Genomic DNA, 21,599 nt, shown 5'->3' with positions numbered 1-21,599 from the left:
TTTCTTGTCATTTCAATATAAATGCACAAAAAATAATTATGAAGGTACAGTTCCTAAGCTGAATTCCATTGAAAACCAAAGAAAAGAAAACGGCTGAGTTCATTCCTTTCTGGGCAGACACACCTGGTTTTTTAGTAAGAAATAAGAACTTGACTACAAAGACTTCTGTTCTAGACATTTGAACACACCTTGGCACCACTTCCTGTCTCTGTGAGATGATTTGAGGCAAATTTGAGGTGATTTGAGATGATTTGCCTCAAATCATCTCACCTGTCTGAGACTCAGCTTTTTCATGGGACAAATGTAAGAGCTGAGTTGAGGGACCCCTAAAGATATCATTTCCTGTGGGAGAAAAATCAGTGGCTCTTTAATTCCACATTTCATAAAAAGTAGATAAGAATTATTTCAAGATTTCTACCTATGGAACAATGAAATCAAAAGGTACAAGATTACCTTTTGTCTACATTGGGTAGACACATAAAGAGAAGTCAAGCAAAACTCTGGATCATTCCAAACCATTCCCCTATCATATAACACATCTCTCTCACTTTGGTCAAGAACTTATTATGCTTTTCATAGAGATAATGTATAAATGGGCACAGAAGAGGGGACTGTTAGTCATTCTTTGACCAATGTCCCTGGGACAGGAATTAACTTCTCTCTCATTAACCATGAAAATATCAACTAGATTGGTTCTACACAGAACTTAAGAATCTGTTTTGTGTTAAATTGAAGAAAATAAATGGAAGTCTACCACATAGGCCACAAGAGAAACTTACTGTTCATTTGACTTTGTGGAGCAAGAAACTCAACTACTTTATGTCTCTAGTTCCTCATCTGTAATACGTGGAAATAATAGTGTTTACCTGATAGCACAATTTTGAAGATTAAATAAGACATGTAAAGTCCTCAACATAAGACTTGCTCCCAATAAGTCTGAAGTAGAGTTATTACTCCCTATTTGCCTTAAAATCATTTGTAGTATGTTGAAATGCCATAACTTGGTTATGTCCCCTTCCTTTTCCCCCTAGATATGAAGCTTCATTTTTATACTGTCAAATATTTCAACTGTCAACAGAGCTAATCCAATTTTTTCAGAATTTGTACTAATATAAGTGGGATTCTCTATTTTGTCTCCAAATTTAGGCAAATTTTATAACTAAACTATTTATTGAGTTTGCACCAAAAACAGGCACTATGCAGGGAAGACAATGTCAGTGATTTCAAGAAATTCCTGTATTAATTTATGAGGTAAGACATACCCATGGAAAGATATTTCAGTATATGAAGAATGGTGTGTCAAATTGAGTGAGCTGTCAGCGAGGGCAAGAAAGCCTGGAGAAATGGCTGAGATGAGCTAGAGAGCCTTCCAGGAGGAGGAGGACTTGGATTGGGGCTTGAAAATTTGGTAGGATTTAGAAAAAAAAAAAGTGGAAGATTGGGTGTGTGTATGTGGGTATGGGAGATAGAGAGTGATGGAAAGAATGATATGAGCAAATCTGCCAAAGCCAGAAGCAGCCTGAGCTGAGCATCCTGGAATAAAGAATTTGAGGACAAAGAGGACCAGTGGGAGAGCAAGGCTGAGAAGTCAGAGCACAAGCTTACTTTAGAAGATCCACTGAAAGGTCTTTAATTCTTGTGCTGGACTGTAGTCATTATTTCTGAGAGGATAAATCAGAATCTATAAGTCATAACATTTTGGAATTGGAAGGATCCTGACATATTATCCAGCCTTTCTTCTAAGCTGAGGAAACAGAGATCCCCAAATGAGAAGTGACAGAATTAGATAGTGAGGGAAGTAGAATTACACCTAGATATCCAGGGACTATGGCAAACTTTTTTTCCTTTTTTCTTTTTTTCCCCCACCTTTTTTGTTCACAGAGTTTATTTAAGGACTCATATTGAATACTCAAGTGATTTTTAATCCTCATCTTCCTTCTCTTCTTTATCCTGGTTAATCTAGAAGTACTGTAATTCCTAATTATGCTCTTAACAACTATGTATGACCAACCACACAGATTATTCTTTATATTTTTTTGTGAGATTTTTAAAATGCCTTTTAGGGAAAGGTACCTACCTCAGAAGTTATGGTAATCCTGTTCTTGCTCCTTTCAATGATTATAACACATTCACCAGGATTTCCAGGTTTTCCATTCACCTTGATTTTTTCTTGAAGAAATTGCTTTAAAAAAAAAAATGTAGGCAGAATCCGTGATTCCATCTTCTGTGGGTGGGTGCCATCAAGGGTGAACTTCAGAACCTGCTCCTCCCTCCCTCAGTTTGCCATGAACCTTTCAGGGGTACAGTGGTGGCAGGAGAAGAAAAAAAAATATGGCAACCCCTTCTAACTGTAAGTAGTCACTTTCTGTGAGTAGTACTTCCTGAAAGTAGTGACTAGTTGAGTGTAGGGACTTTCCAGCTTGGTTTCTCACAGTTGGAGCAAACAGCCTTCAGATCCACTGACTCTCTTTACATTTTCAATTATTGATCAGTCTTCCTGGAGTGCATCTGGGAAATTTCTAACATAGGGCAAATTTTTGTGCCACGGTCGTGTGGGTATTGCTTCCAGATCTTGATCACTCCAGCACTTATAAATCTACTTTTCTTCTGAGGGAGGAACTGGAAAGAATCTCATCTCTGGACCCTGGAAAGAGAGGAATGGGAGGAGATCATGATAAACCCAACTAGGCACACACATGGTTCTTGAGGCAGCATGGTTTGGTGGTTAGACACAATGTGAGCTCACATCCAGGAAGTGCCACTTATTAGATGTGTAACTTGGACAAGTTTCTTAATCTCTCTGTGCTTCAGTTTTTTTGTCTGTAAAGTGAGGATACTGAAATACCTACCTTATAAGATAATTTGAAATTAAAATAAATTAATGTTATCAATGGAAAACTCAGTCTCTCAGTTGGATATTTTAAACACTGCTTAGTGATTTGTATGCAAGTTGTTCTCATACATATGGGGAAGTGAACTGGTAGGCTGAGTCAAAGAACAAATTTATAGACAGCCTTTATAAAAGAGAGGGGAAAGAGGGAAGAAAAAATTGGCAACGATCTGGGAATAGTGAATCCTGTTTGCACAATTTGGGGATGAATTCATTAGCTAGAAGCTAGAAAAGCGATTAGCTTGAGTGTTCTGTCCAAAATTGGTCCTTGGATAGAAATATGTAAAACAAGACAAAACAGTTTCAGTTGTTTGTGTCTTCTTCAGAAAATCTTCAGAGTTTAGCCATGGGAAAGACATTCCAGGCAGTCTCCACAATGTCTGTTCACCAGCACCTCTACCTTAGTTAGGTCAGGTAGGTAGACCTGTGAGAATTCTCAACACACATAAAGCATAAATAACAATCCTTGTTACATGGTAAGCAGTGTGATTATTCTAAGGTAGTTTAACTTCAAGGAAAAGGAGATTAGGAATGGAGCATTAAGCCTGCGGATAGAATGGAGAGAAGTAGGTGCAGGGGAAACACTATTTCTCACCCAAGATGGTAAATTGCTCATCCTTAACTGGAGGTAGTTCAACCACTACTATATAATAGTGTGAAATTTTGACAGCATATTGATTATTGCACTCAGAATATCTATAGGTGTGCATTTGGTTGGCCGGAGAACTAAAGACACGCTTGGATAAGAAGATAAAGCTTTACAACCGGAAGTATCCAGGACTACTAAAAATAATTCGACATACGAAGAGAGAGGGTCTTGCTCAAGCACGCAACACTGGCAGGAAAGTGGCCACAGCTGATGTGATTGCCATCTTGGATGCTCATGTTGAAGTGAACGTTGGGTGGTAAGGCTGCAGGAGATTTCTTCTCCTAACAAAGGGGAGAAGGGAGATATTGAAAAGGTACTACATAAAAGACAGGGTATTATGGAAATAGGGAAATATAGCACTAGACCTCAAACAAAGAAAATATCCAGAGAGAGGGTGTTTTTACTCAGGGAATTTGGTTGACTAAGGAAGTGTTTTAGTGTTATGGAAGAAAAAAAAAAAGAAAATAACTGTGGGGTTGGAGTGTTGATAACCTTGGAGTTGACAAACTTGGAGTGCTGACTTTGCAAAATAATTTTGTGACTAAATAAGTCACACCTAACTAGACTTTTATGTCCTTAACTATAAATGAAGAAATTATCTTTTGATAATTCCTAATGTTTTTCTCAGTCCTGAAATTACATGATACAGAGAAAGTTGTATTCTTTGGAGAATCAAATAGTAAATAGACATCATTTTGGAAACAGGGAGATCCAAAGAGTTAATGTAAATTTAGGCAGAATACCAATAGTCCTGTTAATAATGACTTGAGAGTGATATTTGGGTACCAATTCCAAATCTGTTATTGACATAGGTCCGCTGCTAGTGGCTTCAAGTATCCTGAAAACTGCCAAGGTTCTCTGCACTGTGGAGTATCCTACTCACAGCCCAGCACAGCATAAGTGAAAAAGGTGCTCAATATCAGGGCAAGGTGCTTGAAGAAGTTTTGTTTGCTTGCTTCTTCTACTTCCTTTCATATCCAACCTGGATTTGTTACACACTTTTCTTCTAGGGCAGAGCCCATTTTGGCTCGGATTCAGGAAGACCACACTGTGATTGTGTCTCCTGTGTTTGATAATATTCATTTTGATACCTTTGAACTGGAATAGTATGCATTGGCAGTTGATGGGTTTAACTGGGAACTATGGTGCCGCTATGATCCACTGCCAAAGGCCTGGTTTGATCAGCATGATGCCACTGCTCCAGTAAAATAAGTCTGAGGTTTAGGGAACTTGTTTAGAACATGGGAAATCAGGAATGGATGGTGTGGGTTTTGTTGATCTTTTATGGTACTGCTGGGAGTGGATAGGAGAAATGGAGGAGATTGGGTGAAAGAGGATAGAGAAAAAAATAAAGGCACTTCAGACTATCTAAGGGCTTTCAAACAAAAATCAGAGTATATGCTGTTTAAAAAAAACATTTGAGGCATTTTAAGCATTTATCAGGCTATGAAGTAGGGATATGAAAATGAAAAAGGTTTAATTTCATTATAATTCAGGAAGGGCTAAGGCAGCATGAGGGTGAAGGAAAGCTATATGTACTTGGTTCAGCCTGAGGGTTTAGGAAAAGCCTTCAGGATAAGAAGGGGCTTGAGCAGACCTTTGGAAGCCAGATCATCGTTGGCTTCCCATCCCTCACCGCCATCTTGACCCATTCCTCATCAAGAGGTTAGTAACTCTCTTACTGTGTGTTCTATAGGAGTCCTTCCATCATGGGCATCCTGGCTGCCAACAGGATCTTTCTGGAAGAGATTGGATCTCTGGATGGTGGGATGCTGGTCTATGGAGGAGAGAATGTGGAACTCGGCTTGAGGGTGGGTACATTTCTTTCTCATTATGAGAAAAAGCAGAGGGGAAAATAATTGGAGAGTTGGATGGTCTTTGGAATTCTGGAAGAAGGCTGAATGTCATTGGCTCAAGAGATGGATAATCTCTCATACTTCCGAGTCACTAGGAATAGGCAGTAAAACTTCTGGAGTGGAGCTTTCTGGTAGAGGTTTATATAATCTGGGAGATATGGATGAAAGACATAGAACTGAGACTCAGCAGATGGTATTCTTATTTACCTTAAGGGGAAAAAGCATTCCAAGCATTTTCTAAGCATCTTCTAGATCTCATGCTTAAAATATCCCTCCTATAGTATTCCTTTTGAATACTGAAATTCTATAGTATTCCTGAAATTCTATGCCTGAGACCAGGTGATCTCTAGTCCATTACAGTATCTGGAAGCATGAGATATTTTCTAAAGTTTATTCAGACCTACTCCCTTCAATTCCTTTCTACTTGGAACTGATGACCCTAGAAATAGATATTATATTCAATTAAGACCTAAACGGGACCTCACATTTTTGTGTTAACCAATACAGTTTGAGCCTCTATCTGGGTTATACCTTAAGTCACAGTAATAGTTGGACAGAGAAAACTATTGTTCTGCCTGGCTGTCTTGACCAATTTTCCCTTCATGAAATGAATAAAAGCATCCTTATTTCATCTACTTCATAAGGATAATGGCACTGTTAAAATGTAATAAATATTTTTAAATTAAATTAATTTTTTTTCATGATCCATAACTAATTGTTTACGCACCACATGCCGTGCTCTATCCATTCTACGCCTTCCTTAATACCCACCACCAGGCTCACCCCAGCTCCACCCCACTCTGCTCCAAAACCCTTACTTTGTTTCTGAGTCCACAGTCTCTCATGATTTGTCTCCCTCTCCTATTTTCCCCAACTTACTTCTCCTCTCCATCTCCTAATATTTTAAAATGATTTATAAAGACATTAATTAGAATTCTTGTTTGGCTTCTGAGAAAGGCTAAAATAACAGGTTTTAAAAATGTAGAAATTGATTTCTTTTTCCACAACAGTTTGGACATGAGCAGTTCAGGATTGAGATGGCATCTTCAGGATGATGGGGACCAAGACTTTTCCATCTTGTGATTCTGCTATACTCCACACCACACCTGTATTCCTGTATTCTATTCATTAGAATGAGGAAGGGGGGACAGAGACAGAGCATGCTTTCTTTTTAAGGTCACTACTTGAAAGTTGTATATGTTATTTTCCTCAAATCCCACTGGCCACTGCTGGTCATATGGCCACTGGTGAGCAAAAGAGTCTGGGAAATGTAGATTTCAGCTAGTTGCTTATGTGTGCAGTTATTTCTTCTACAACAATAAATGTAGAAAAGAATAGGTATTGAGTATACAATTAGTCTCTAGCACAAAAATATAAATGCAGAAATAATTATTTTATGCATGGTACTTAGCAAAGTCCTAGGATGACCCTAGCTACATTATGGCTGAGGTTTTCCTACCTACCATGGCTTCCATGAATTTGGAACTCCAATTCTCCAAGTTAGGGCCCCAAGCCCTTCTTACCATTCTGAGTTCCCCCATCTTTTTTTTTTTTTCTCTTTCTTCTGCTGTCGCCACTCTATTTCCATTCCCCTACTCTATATTGAACTCCGATATTTTAGTTTCCACAAGAAATCCTCTTTCTTTTAACATTCTGTGATTTTTTCATAGATTTTGCTGGAGATGTAGGAAGTGTCAGGGAAAGGCCATTCTTTTATTTTTCTTGGATAAAAGAGTTCTACCCATATCTAGTTTTCTTAGTTTGTGTATGTGACTATTTGCCTTTTTTTTTTTTTAAAGATTTTATTTATTTGACAGAATGACTATTTGCCTTTTAAAACCTCTCAGCACGCGTTAAGATCTCCCTTTCTCCAATGACAGATCATGGGGAATAGTAGAGCTGCATGGGATGTTTTATTCTGACATCTAGAGGCATGGCAGTGATAGTGCACATGGGACTGTATAAATGGAGATGGACTGTTGGGGCTGATGCTCAAGAAAGAAAAACCAGCATTTATCGGGCACCTTGTGTATTCCTGACTCCTTGTTGGAGCTTAACAGGCTCACTGTTTGGACTCAGAATCCAGCTTTGTCATTTACTTGCTGGTAAATGTGGGCAAATTACTTAAATGAGGATAATAATAATACCTACGTGGTAAGGATTAAATTCATGAAAAAATTAGGGTAACTTTTGCCACAGAGCAAGTCATTGTTGTTATAAAGAGAAGCTTCACATCCATCTTTGTGTTAGACACACACACACACACACACACACTCACTCACACACAGAATAAGAATGGAGGAATGTTTAGCAAGTGGGAATAAATTGAAAGAGTAAAATTTGAAAACTTTTCATTAAGGATAATAGTTAATGTTACTTCATAAATGGCAATCATGACTTAACTTTTCACTTGAATTTAAGATTTTTTGTGCCATTTTATTTTCTCCTCTGAATTCCTGTGGATTAGAAACAACCAGCAACTGAAGAAATTGGAGTGAATTTGTATTTGAAATTTTAGATGTTTGGCTTCAGAAAATAAAATCTGAAAACAAATCAGTTGTAACCTCCACATGATGTTGGAAACTAATGAAGAGAAACTCAGGAGAATAATGGAAGAAAAGAGCTGTTTCAAGTTAAAAATCATAGACATTTATGAATACTTTTTATGCCATTTCATGCTCCTGACAGTTTTATGCCTTTTTGTGGATAAGTCACCTGAGACTCAGGATGGGGAGTGTTTTGCCCCTAGCTGTCAGGTATTCAGAGACAGAATCAGGATTTGAACACAGGTCAGTCTGGCTTCCAAGACTGACTTTTTGTCACTGTGCTATTCTGGGTTTGGGAGAATGAGGGAGGAGACTCTGTGGGTTCAGAAGTAGAAGAAGGAATGAAAAAATTTTGAAAGTCAGGTAAGGGGACTGACCCTTCAGGTGGTTAACTGAATCAGCACGACCTACGTTGCTCACTCTTATCTCAGAGGCTTCCTTGGGCATGAAGGTAGTAGGTTTCTAACCACTGTCAAATAGACCAATTAACTCCCAGAAACTGCACGTTTCTTGGGAAACCATGAAGAGAAGACACTGGAGCCATTATGTCAATCTAATACCAATAGGTCATTCTACCATCTATCTGGGTGAAGATCATATATTTAAGCCAAATATTAGAATGTGTGGCCTGAAAAGTAAGTTCGTACCTGTCAGGATGGCAAAGCAGAGTATTTATAATTATATCATTTTATCATAAGTCATGATATCTTTTAGTCAAGAATAACTCATATTAGTTATCTATTGCTGTGTAGCAGGATTATCACAAAGTTGGTGATTCGAAGCAAGGTGCACTTACCATCTCACAGTTTCTGTGGATTAAGAGTCCATGCATGGCTTAGCAGAGTCATCTACAAAGGTGCAGTCAAGGTGTTGGCCATGGCTAGTTTCTCATTTAGGATTGACTAGGGATTCCAAGCTCATGGGATTGTTGGCGACACTCAGTTCCTTGAAACCTTCTAGACTGAAAAAACATTCAGTTCTTTGCTGGCGATCAATTGGAAGCCATCCTTAGTTTCTTGCCCTGTGGCCTCCTCATCATGGTGGCTCACAACATGGTGGCTTGCTTCTTCCAAACCAACATGATAGCATGTCTCTAACCAGAATGACATTGCAGTCTTTTTTAAAGATTTTATTCATTTATTTGACAGACAGAGATCACAATTAGGCAGAGAGGCAGGCACAGAGAGAGGAGGAAGCAGGCTCCCCGCTGAGTAGAGAGCCCGATGCAGGGCTCAATCCCAGGACCCTGGGATCATGACCTAAGCTGAAGGCAGAGGCTTTAACCCACTGAGCCACCCAGGCACCCCAACACTGCAGTCTTATATAGTGTAATCACACACATGCAATCATGTACATCCTTTGACATATTCGATTGGCCAGAAGATCACAAGCCTATACTCAAAGGGGGGAGGTTAGAAAGGGGAGTGAACACCAGGAGGCAAGGATCATGGGAGCCCCGAGAGTCTATCTGCCACATTGTTTTATATCTGGCACGCAGGACAGAGGGGATCTTGGGAGATGAAGTCTAGTGAGACTGGCTTAGTGTGTGGTGCCTCTTAGGACTTTCATACTTTCTTAAGGATAATAAAGCAGAGGCAACCATTCCTTGGTCTGTTCAGAAGATTTCCTGAAATACATGGGATTTGGGGAGCTATGTGAACTATGGGAGAGAAGCATTTTGGTAGACTTCTAATAAAGGTTGTCTTAGGTAGATAGGTAGGTTGAGAAGCCACATTGAAATGGAGTGAGAGGACTGAATTTACATTCTTTAGAAATGATTCCAAAATATGGCCTCTGTGAGTCCATAAGCTATGATGCTTCTTGGTCATGGGCCTAACCTTCCCAGGTGACTTTCTTTTCTTCTTTTACAGGTGTGGCAGTGTGGAGGGAGAATTGAGATCTTACCCTGCTCCAGGATTGCTCACCTAGAGAGACACCACAAGCCCTATGCCTTGGATCTGAGTCTTGCCTTGAAGCGTAATGCTGTGCGAGTGGCTGAAATCTGGATGGATGAATACAAACACATGGTCTATTTGGCCTGGAACATCCCTCTCCAGGTTTGTTATGGAATTGAATAGAAGCAGGGAAGAATGAAGGAGGAGGGGGGTTAAAGAGTAGGAAATGGGAGACATAAAGTGAAAGTGACATCCCTGCTCTAAAAAATTAGCATAAAGTCCTCCTGGGGCAATGATAATGGCACCTAACATTAATGCAATAATGCTATGTTCTAGGCAGCCATTAATCATTGAGACATATTTATGATGTAGGGTTTGCTTTTATTCTTCCATGTTTACAGAAGGAGAAACTGAGGCACAGAGCATTGAAAGGAATTTCTTTAAGGTGATAAAGTAATAAGGAGCAGAAATACAATTCAAAGCAAGGAATCTTCTAGAGTCTGTGTTCTTCATGCATCCTCTATACTGGGAGATTCCTTGTGGGGCAGGGCTGGACAACAGGATTTCATGGGACATGGCAGGTGGGATGTGGAATGGTGGGAGTACGGACTGTACCACTGCTGGATGCACACAAATGAGGATGGCCTTCTTGGCCAAGGCTAGCCTCCTGAGGTTGGCATGGTACACTGTCTTCTGCCCTTGAGCTAGAGCTCTGAGCTCAAGCATTCCCCACAGATAACAAGTTATCTTGTTATAATAATCAAGTTATCCCCACAGATAACACGTGTAGAAAATCTCCTTCAATCTGTAAATCTTGCTACCAGAATATTCCTTTTGGAAGTCTTTTCTGGCCATCATGAGGAATATTTTGTGTCTTACTGATGTAAATATTATCTCAAATGGAAGCAGTCTCCATTAGCTCACTCATGGAGGGAAATAACCCCAAGTAGCCGTACTATGTAGGCCTTGCAAGTGCCTTTGAAGCCAGCAGAGATTATTAGGGTTCAAGCTTTTCCCACTTTCCCTGAAAAACTATAATTATCAAGGTTACCTTCCAGACTATCAGGAAAATGTTTCATTCCCTCATGCGTCATTCATACCCTTTGGTGGAGTCAAGGATGTTACAAGGCCTAGAAATATTCCATGTTTTATTTATAGAACTCTGGAATCGATTTTGGAGACATTTCTTCCAGAATGGCACTCCGGAAGAAACTGAAATGTAAAACTTTTGACTGGTATCTGAAAAATGTTTATCCAAACCTGAAGCCACTTCACAACATTGTGGGCTACGAGAGAGTATGTATCATGAAATTGCATCTCAGATTTTAAATATTATACAAGACTATACAAGACAATGGGACCTGAGTTACATGACAGCTCAGAAAAGCATTTCCAAAATCCGTCCTGCTCAGGATTATCTTTCTATCCCTTAGCTCCTTTCTCAGGTTTTTTCCCTTGGGCCCTCTCAGTGTCCTTTTATCTCTTGCTCCCCAGAACCCATTTCTTTTTCTTGACTCTGCTTCTGGTTCCTTACTTTGCAAACTGCAGCCCTAGATCTGACCTCTTGATTTCTCAGCCAACCAGGATAGGTGGTCTGGCCCCCCATTCTATATGCACTGTGACTGTCTGATGGGTGGGTGTTCCTAGGAAGGAGTATCACAGCAGGGCCATTTGTCTAGTGCAAAGAAAATGGCCCCCAAGATCCCAAACCCTTGCTTCCTTTTGGTTGGTAATTTCTGGCACCCTTGGAGTAGTGGGGAAAATGCATGACTTGGGGAGACTTGAGGGCACTGTTTCTCTGTCTCTTTCCAATGGTGTTTCTGTGTGTTTTGCCCCTTCAGATGAAAAACACGTTGGATGAAAATATCTGCCTGGATGAGGGACTTGTTTCAAGCAAAACCCCTGTCATGTATTACTGTCACAAATACAGTCTGCAGGTATCTTCTACAATCTCCCCTGCCCCAGGGTGAGTCTGTTGTGGCTCAGCTCCTGGCAACCCTTGTCAGATTCAGACTAAGTGTTAGATGACGGGAAGGCAGGATCAGAGCATCCTGAGCAATGGGTCAGGGTGAAATCCAAACCTGTCCTTTTAACTAAGCACTTCCAAGTCCATTCAAGAGATCAGAGCTAGACAGTTCCACTTCAGGTGCAGGGAGGATAGGTAGAATGCCATGTGACATTCGTTCACAATGGTATTATTTTCATTGACAGTAACCTCAGGTAATACCAATAGTAATAATACCAATAATACCAATAATAATGGTCTTATTTTCATTGACGGCTACCCCATTTTCCCCCTTCCCCTCACCGTCTCCACCATCCTCTCACCACTCCAGGTATGCCCTGAAAGGTGGGCAGGTGATGATACCTGTGGCTTCTTCTGTGGAGAAGGAAATAGGGGCTAGAGAAGAGAGAGGCTGAATGGAAGTTGCTCCATTGAATAGAAGAATCAAACTGGTGATGCAGTTCAGGAACTTTTCCCCTTGAGAATATTCATTTCTATCTTGTTACTTTGCATGCTGCCCTCACAGGGAACGTTTGTGGTATGTAGGATAGATAAGCATTTCCACCTGACAAATGAAAACCCTGAGGGACAAAAACAACCCACTTGTCCAAGCTCATCAAGCAAGACAGTATCAGATTAAGAATTGGAAAGGTTTCTTGAGAAGTCCATAGCTGGAGCTTATGATGATAGCTTCTGAAGTTCAGGGATGTGTGTGTGTGTGTGTGTGTGTGTGTGTGTGTGTGTTTCAAAGATAATCTCCCTTGTCTAGGCAAGTCATGATTGTGTTGGAGCCCTTGTACAGAAGCAAGCAGGCTAGTGCCCACTTCTCAAGCCTGGTGTTCTTCTTAGAGTTAACTGAGTGTTGGGGACAAAGAAAGGGGAGTGACTCATTGCTACCTAGGAAGGTTCAGTTCTCCATGATGATTGAGTGCAAGAACAGTCTTCATGCCCTTTATAAGGTCAAAGACTGCCCCACTGACTGTATCCATGGCAGACTCCTTTGCTCTCTTTTAGAATGTCTACTATCAGCTAACTGGGGAGTTCTATGTGGGACCACTGATTGCAGAGGCACACACTGATGATCACTGCCTGACAGACCCTGGCAATGGGGAGAAGCCCACTTTAGAGCCATGTTCCAAGGCAGCCCAAAACAGACTGCACGTATATTGGGATTTTAAACCGGTGAGTCACATGTTTTTTTTAAAGGATAAGCATATTCAAATACAGTCTACAAGGTTCATATTTGATTTGATAGTGTTTTAGAAGGATTGGCTTTGTGGCAGTGTGTAGGGAAAAGACTGAAAAATGAAACTGGGCAGGGAACGCTGAGTCTGTTGGCAGAGGTGGGTGGGTAAGGGAAGCAATATTGGAATCTGGTTAGCTTAACAGTGAAGAGTTTGAGTTCAGTCCTAGTTCAGTCACCATTAGCAAATTTCTTACCCTCTGTGATACTTGGTTTCCTCATTTATAAAATGAAGAAGTGTGTAAACCTGGTGATTCACAGACCTGTACCCCTGGGGATAAAAATATATGTTTATCAAAAATTAAAAATTAAAAAAAAAATACTGAGTAGGTGTGCACACACAAAGCTAAGAATCCAACTTATTGTTTGTATTGGTATCCCCTGAGTCCAACAGATGTGTAGAGCTCAGTAAATCTTTGATTAATGAATACATGACATTAGCTAGGTTGCATTGAATAAATTATATTAAATAGTTAAAAAAAAATGAAGATCAGAATATCTACTTTACAAGCCTGTTGGGAGGATTAAATGAGATAGTGTGCATACAGAATTTAGCATGGTGCCTGCACATAGAAAGTATTTAATAAATATCAGTCATTATGATTAGTTTTTTTAAATAAACATATTATGTATTATTAGCCCCAGGGGTACAGGTCTGTGAATCTCCAGGTTTACACACTTCACAGCACTCCCCATAGCACACACCCTCCACAATGTCCATAACCCCACCACCCTCTCCCTACCACCCTCCCCCAGGCAACCCTCAGTTTGTTTTGTGAGATTAAGAGTCTCTTATGGTGGGGCACCTGGGTGGCTCAGTGGGTTAAGCCTCTGCCTTCGGCTCAAGGTCATGATCCCAGGGTCCTGGGATCAAACTCTGAATCGGGCTCTCTACTCAGCGGGGAGCCTGCTTCCTCCTCTCTCTCTGCCTGCCTCTCTGCCTACTTGTGATCTCTGTCTGTCAAATAAATACATAAAATATAGAAAAAAAGAGTCTCTTATGGTTTGTCTCCCTCCCGATCCCATTTTGCTTCATTAATTCTTTTCCTACCCCCAGCCCCACCCTGTTGCATCTCCATTCATATTGGGGAGATCATATGATAGTTGTCTTTTTCCGATTGACTTATTTTGCTAAGCATAATAGCCTCTAGTTCCATCCACGCCGTCACAAATGGCAAGATTTCATTTCTTTTGGTGGCTGCGTAGTATTCCATGGTATATATATACCACCTCTTCTTTATCCATTCGTCTGTTGATGGACACCTAGGTTCTTTCCATGGTTTGGCTATTGTGGACATTGCTGCTATAAACATTCGGGTGCACATGCCCTTTCGGATCACTATATTTGCCTCTTTAGGATAAATACCCAGTAGTGCGACTGCTGGGTCATAGGGTTGCTCTATTTTCAACTTCTTGAGGACCCTCCATGCTGTTTTCCAGAGTGGCTGCACCAGCTTGCATTCCCACCAACAGTGTAGGAGGGTTCCCCTTTCTCCACATCCTCGCCAGCATCTGTCATTTCCTGACTTGTTAATTTTAGCCATTCTGACTGGTGTGAGGTGGTATCTCGTTGTTTTGATTAGTTTTATTATTAATGATCATCAGAGAATCTGGAGCCCTGGGCTGAAATTGATAGGGACTAGTGTAAAGGCCTGACTTTAATTTCAGTGTCAATTGACTAAGAACAGGGTGGAGGGAATTTGGCAGAATTCACAAGACAGTGACATAAGGGACTTGACTGACTATAGCCTACATGTGAATTTGCTGTGGGATGGGGCTGCATTATCCACATTGGTGGAGACAGATGTCCTGATGACTGAAGGGAGGCAAGGGCCCTTCCTACAGGTTTTATCTCATGATTACTTCTAGGTATCTCCTCACTTGCATCTTTTTATCACTAGACTGTGAGGTGGAGGACAGGGCCTGGGTTTTGTTGTTTTCTCTCCTGCATCTAGCAAAATGCCTAGAGCGTGGCACACACTCAATAAACAATTGCAGAACAAATGAAAGATTGGCAAGTCTGGAGGTACTAGCTTAGACACATGAGTCTAGAGAAAAGATGAGGCTGATTTCATGCAGATGAGGGATTAGATTTGTTCAATGTCTACAAGAGGGCAAAATTGAGACCAGTGACTTTAGATCAAGGAGGCAGAGTTCAACTTAACGTAAGGGCAGGGGAAGAAGGCTTTCTCAAAGCCTGACAGCTTAAGTTATTCTACAGAATAATGGGCTGCCTAGCAAGATGGTGAGTTTCCTGTCAATGGCAGTCACCAAGCAGAGCATGTCTGATAGGCAGGCTGAGTGTGCTAAATGTGAGTTTTCAATATCCTTAGTGGTATCTTTTTTTTGTGCAGAAAATACTATCACAGGTTTACTTTAGTTTTAAAAATTAATATAAATTTATTTAAATTCTAAATTAAAGAGCTATCATTTTTGTTTAAGCTTTCACATTCAGCTTAGAAATCTTATTATTTTATTTAAACCTATCGGGTTTTAACAGTCACCTTTTTTTCCATATCCAATCTGCATGACTTTTACTTGTTTTTCTTGCCATATTACATTAGTTAGTATTTCAAGTACTATGTTGAATAAGAGTGGTGAGAATGAATATCCTTACTTTGTTTCCAAATGCAGGGGGAAAGCATTGAGTCTTCCATTTTTGCATATACATCAGAAGTAGATTTTTTGTAGATCCTCCTTATCAAATTGATATAATTTATCTGAATTTCTAACTTGCTAAAAAATATTTTTATTGTGAATGTGAGTTGGATTTTGTCAAATACTTTTTCTTTGTCAATTGATATGATCATGTTCTTTTTCTTCTTTAGTTTGTTGATATGATGGATTACACTGATTAATTTTCTAATGTTGAAACAGCCTTATATGCCAGGAATAAATCACACTTACTCATGGTGTACACTTCTTTTCATACTTTATTATATTTGGTTTTGCTTGTATATTGAAGATTTTTGTGTCTAAGTTCTTTAAAGATAATGACCTGCAGCTTTTTCCTTTTCTTTTTGGTACTGCCTTTGGTTTTCGTATCAATACTGGCCTCATAAAATGAGTTAGGAGGTGTTTCCTCTTTCTAATTGATAAAATTTGTCCTGTTGACAAAAATTTAGAATAGATCAGTTTCTGAAAGAGGCATTTCTGGAAGAGATTTTTTGGAAGAGATTGTCTTAAATTGGTGTTAATCCTTCTTTAAATGCTTGGTATAATTCTCCAGTGGAAACATATGGGCCTGGAGGTTTCTTTTCCAGGGGCCCTTAAATGATAAATTAAAATATTTTAAAACCCTGTGGTCTTGTCTGTACCCCACAAGTTCCTGCCTCTACTCAAAACTATCAGCACAATCCCCTGAGCCTGAAACCAAGTTCAGTGAGCCTGGTTTCTGCTTTGGAACACCCAAGCATGGACACTTTGCTCCTTGCACACTTCCTGCATTCAGACCTACCTGACAGCTTTCGAGGCCTGTGTGCACAGGGTATGTGCTGGCCTGGCAGGCCACCCTCTTGGAGCTCAAACAGAATTTTTTTAATGGTTCAAGGTTATTCAGATCATTCATTTCATGTTGATTGAATTTTGGTTTATGGTTTTTGAGGAATTGGTACATCTCCTCAAATCTATGAGAATAAAGTTATTTGTAATAGTGAATTAATTTATTTATATAAGTGACATTATATTAGTTTCAGGCATATAGCATAATATGCCTAATGTATGCTTATATTGCAAAATGATCATCACAATAAGTCTAGGTAACATCCATCACCACACATAGTTACAAAAACATTTTTTTCTTGTGATGAGAACTTTAAAAATCTACTCTCTTAGCAACTTTAAAGCGGACTTTACAATTTAATAAACCCCCTTAAACATTACATACTGTATTTATAAATTTAATACATTAAGTTTTCTTTCTTAAGAATGTCAGTTATCTGATTTTAAATCAATGATTCTTAAATTCTTTTATATGTTTCAAAAGTGTTTGCAATTTGGTAAGATTTCACAAACTTTATTCAATTACACATTTTAAAATTGGTATCACAGGGTTCATCTGTAAGACAATGTTTTTAAAACTTAGCAGGTACTTAAAAATAGTAACTCTACTCAGAATCTTTAACAAATACTATTTGTTTGATTCCTTTAACATCTTTACTTGATTCTAAATCTCCCGGGAATTAAACATAGTAGTTGTGTTAAAGAAACAATTATAACATCCCAAACATTCTCAGGTTTGCCTTTCCAAGAGAATTTTGGAAAGATCACTTTCTCAGCTGGGGGAAGTTGCTGACAGAATATAGCTTCTGGCTGGGTGTGAGGTCTAGAGCTGCAGGACATGCAGGGGAATTTTGCTCACTTCTCCAGTGTCCAACCCAGGTCCCTTTTCAGGTCACTGTGTCAAGAAGTCTGGAAGTTGAAGAGGGAGGGGATCATGTAGGTCATGAGTCAATTCACTCTGTATTAGCCGTTCCTATCCACCTGATCTTGGGATCACAGTTCTTTCAGGTAGGAAAGTTGTAGGTACGACTTACACATTCATCTGCTAAAAAGCTACCAAAGATGCTTTTCGGAATTGAGAGGGAGATAAGATTAGATCATGCTTTTGTCTTCAATTCCATGATTCAGGGTTTGAGTCAACCAGAGGAGGTATGACTTCTGAAAGCCACAAGAGAGATGACATCAGTGACTGAGAAGGGACCCAGTTTGAACATCTGGACTTTGAAATGAGGAGCAGAGTTGCGAGTAGCAGGGTAGCTGAAATAATGGAGAGCTGGGGTAGAGGTCATCATGCAGAAGTCTTCTGCAGGGAGTGACACAAAGAAGAGCTCTGGGAGAGGCAGTGAGAATAAGGAGACCAGACACAGTCAGTGTTCAAGAAATAAAAAGGAAGAGATACCTGTGGGGATGCTATCATGCTAGTGGGCACAGGTACAGAAGGCAGTTTAGCTTTCTGTATGAAAAACCATGACACTAATCAGAACTCCCAAATTAATTATGACCCTTTTACGGTGCTCAATTTCTTTTAACAAACTATAGAAATGATCCCTGAAAGTATAGTCTTCTCATTTTCTTTTAAGACAATATTTAAAGAACAATATAAAATGTGAGTCAAAATTAATATAGAAAATATCTTATATTTATCATAGCAAAATATTAGGAAAAATTAAATGCCCAACAGTAAGGGAGATTTCTGTGCATCCCCTGAATATTGAACTGAATATGACATAGTCATTCAAATTATATCCTCAAAAAGTATGTTTTCAAATATTAATTGGAAAATGCACATGAGATATTAAACCATGGTATTAAACTATATATATAATGTTATCCTATTATAAGTGCTTCTAATTTTTGAAATACGTTTTCCAAATTAAAAAAAAGAACACCCCCAATTGAAATCAGAGAGGGAGATGAACCATGAGAGACTGTGGACTCTGAGAAACAAACTGAAGGTGTTGGAACGGAGGGGAGTGGGGGGTTAGGTGATCCTGGTTTTGGGTATTAAGGAGGGCACTAATTGTATGGAGCACTGGGTGTGGTTCATCAACAATGAATCTTGGAACACTAAAAAAATAAAAAAGTATTAAAAAATAAAATAGATAAATTTAAAAAATAAAATAAAAGAAGGAGCACATACTCCTTCCATTAAAGTGGAAAATAAACAAAACCAAAAGTTCCTTAAAAACTGAAGAGCAACACCCCCCCAAATAAAAATCAAACCAAAAGTGTATAAGATCCAGATGAACACAATGTAAAAGAAACTAGAAAATAGTCTGAAGAAGACTTAAAGAATACTTCCAAAGGACATGTCACATGGGAGTGGAAAGAAAATAGAAAAAAAAAAAAGTCACTGACTTTATCTAAAAAAACACAATACATTAAAATAGCCAAGATTTATTGAGTACAAATAATGTACCAGGCATCCTCTAATTTAATCCTTACATAAATCTTATAAGAGAAATATTATCATTAGCTCTACTTTACTTATGAAGTTACTAAACCACAGAGAAGTCAAATACTGTAACCAAGGTCACACAAGATTAAATGTCCAGATTCAAACACAGAATCTTATCCACTGTTGTTATCACCTCATTGCTTGGGAAGTCTGATCCTGAAAGGGAGGAAAGCACTGAATTTTGGTAGGGTTTTTTCCTCCTCCAATACTGGGAAAAAAGAAGTCAGTAGAAAAAGAATCTGCCCAGAGGGAGAAATGAAAAACTGATGTTAAACAGGAAGTGTTTCTCTGGCATCCACTTCAGAGCACAGGGGCTGCTAGGAGTAAGTACAGAGGCAGGGCAGCTCCTTTGAGACCACCCACAAGCAGTGTCCAGAGGGTCACTCCAGGCACTTGGGGGAGGGGCTAGGCTGGCTGGCAGTGTGATCAGCTCAACAAAGTGAAAAAAAAGGGGGGTGCATTTAGTGAAAGTGAACATCAAGGGATGGGGACAAGGGATAATGAGTGCTGAGGAGATCTGGAAGAGTAACCCTAAGGAGTAAGCCACATTTTAAGCCGGACTGCTATAGGCACATTTGTGGCCTGGCCTGCTTGGTTGGTGGACCCTCTCCAGGAGCACCCTATGGGCTACAAGCAGAGCCCACAGAGAGGAGAAGTGGAGGTCAGAGGAGGAGTTCAAGAAACAGGGGAGCCTGTGTGACTGCCGACACTGCTGAGGTGCACCTAGGGGAGTCCAGTGCGGCCAGGGCAGCAAGTTTAAGAGAGCAGTGTTGGCGGGGGTGGGGAGTGCATTTTGTAATGGAAAGAAATCCGAGGAGGCAGGGTTTTGGACATACTGCTGCAGCCCTGCTTGGTGTTGAAAAGCTTGGTAGTATAAGTTCAAAGTGGGAGTGTGAGTTCAGGGTCTCTCATTAGACATTTAAAGACAGGCTGTTAACTCCGGATGACAGCAGAGGGCAGGGGGATAAAGGGAGAACAACTTCGCGGAGGCGATGAAACAGATTCTGGGAGTGGTTCCTGCAACGTGCTGGAGAGGGGTGTAGGGAATGGGAGGGCGAGGAGACGAGGACCGCACGAGGACAGATGGCGCGATGACAGTTGTTGAGCCCTAGGGTCTAGGTGAAACATAAGAACAAAGAGAAGAAAAAAAAAGAACAAAGAGAAGGATGACCCTCCCCTCGTTCCCCCATTAGAATGGGAGGAGGCAGAGATGTACTAATCTACTGCACATCTTGCATGTCAGGCACAAGAGGCTCAAAATAAACCAATTAATTTTATTCAATTAATTTTAATTTTAACCCCAATATTAACTATAAACCCATTTTACACATAAGGAAATTGAGACTGAGGCTAGGTAATTTGCCTAGGGCCCTCTGTTGTATGTGGTAGAGTAGAGATTTAGCCCAGACTTTTTGGCTGCTAAACCCAGAGTGTTTCTGCTAGTAACTGTGGTGAAGCCCCCAGGACAGAATAGGTAGGAACTGCCCTTCTCTCCACACCCCCTGCCCACCCTCCCAATCAACAGTGGTAGAAGAAACAGGCTGAGGTGCCTGAATGTAACTTCTGCTCCTCTGGCCACTGAGCCTTACTGAAGAGGGAGGGAGAATCCTGATAGATTTCATGGGCTCAGGGGTGAAGAGGTGGAAAGGAAGGCCAAGTAGAGAAGGACCATGGCTCTCCAAGATGTGTCATGTCTAGACAGTCACACTTCCTGATGTTTCAACCTAATAAGAGGTGGATGAAAACAGAAACCCAGCACTGTCTTGCTAACTCCTAGGTCTATGGTTAGTCTGCCATGGTACTAGTGAAGAAAATACCAGTTGGTCTAACTCTACCCTTTGCTTCATTTCTCCTCTGGATGACTGGCAGAAGATTGAGGGACCCTTCAAGCATGTCACTGACCACAGCAGGAAGAACAGGAGCAGGGGAGATGAGGGCATTTCAATACCTTGACTCTGTCTCTTCTCCCATCCAGGGAAGAGCTGTCATGAACAGACCCACCAAGCGATGTCTGGAGATGAAGAAAGATACTTCAGGCCTCTATGTGCTTGTACTTCAGAACTGCACCACACAAGTGTGGACAATACAGTATACCGTGCAAAACTGGGGGTCAAACTAACATCCGGTGATCATCAGAGAGCCTTGATTTGGGATACCAGTTCTTGCCCCTGGAATGGCTTCTACTTCTAATGCTGCTCAGAGTGGGAGAGGGTGAGAACAGGAAAGTAGGTGTGTATGTTTACTGTGGCTTAGGCTTGCAACACACAGACTGTGGGGAGGTAAGGTCCTTGCATGTGTCAAAATGTCCAGGCTGGAGATGGGTGAGGAAACTTTCCCCCCAGCTTCCCTTGGAAAGTCATGATATATATCAAATGCCATTATTGGAAACTCTTCGAAATAAGCACCATCATCTGGCTGCTATGTGGGGACAGAATTAGGAGGGTGGAAGTCTATCGTTGACTTCTGCCAAAACTATTTAGTCTTCATGCCTGACAACTACTATTGCCATCTGCCCCACACATCCTCCCCCAGCCCATCTGCTCAGAGACTCCCCAG

At 40.3% G+C, this 21,599-nt stretch overlaps 1 protein-coding gene across 1 annotated transcript in view; it reads left to right on the top strand.

Moving 5' to 3' along the window:
* GALNT8 (polypeptide N-acetylgalactosaminyltransferase 8) overlaps positions 1 to 21,233 on the top strand; it is a 39,626-nt gene extending 18,393 nt beyond the window's left edge. The window contains 8 exon segments of the mRNA XM_004781515.2: positions 3,615 to 3,795; positions 4,550 to 4,771; positions 5,236 to 5,350; positions 9,813 to 9,998; positions 10,995 to 11,132; positions 11,678 to 11,773; positions 12,856 to 13,023; positions 21,019 to 21,233. Of these exon segments, the coding sequence (XP_004781572.1) occupies positions 3,615 to 3,795; positions 4,550 to 4,771; positions 5,236 to 5,350; positions 9,813 to 9,998; positions 10,995 to 11,132; positions 11,678 to 11,773; positions 12,856 to 13,023; positions 21,019 to 21,162 (1,250 nt within the window). The 3' untranslated portion in view covers positions 21,163 to 21,233.
* Positions 21,234 to 21,599: the final 366 nt, after the last annotated feature.

Source organism: Mustela putorius, unplaced genomic scaffold, assembly GCF_011764305.1.
Source record: "Mustela putorius furo isolate JIRA1106 unplaced genomic scaffold, ASM1176430v1.1 tig00003988_pilon_pilon_pilon, whole genome shotgun sequence".
Classification (NCBI taxonomy): Eukaryota; Metazoa; Chordata; class Mammalia; order Carnivora; family Mustelidae; genus Mustela; species Mustela putorius.
The sequence above is the reverse complement of the archived record's forward strand: the minus strand, read 5'-3'. Positions and strand labels throughout refer to the sequence as shown.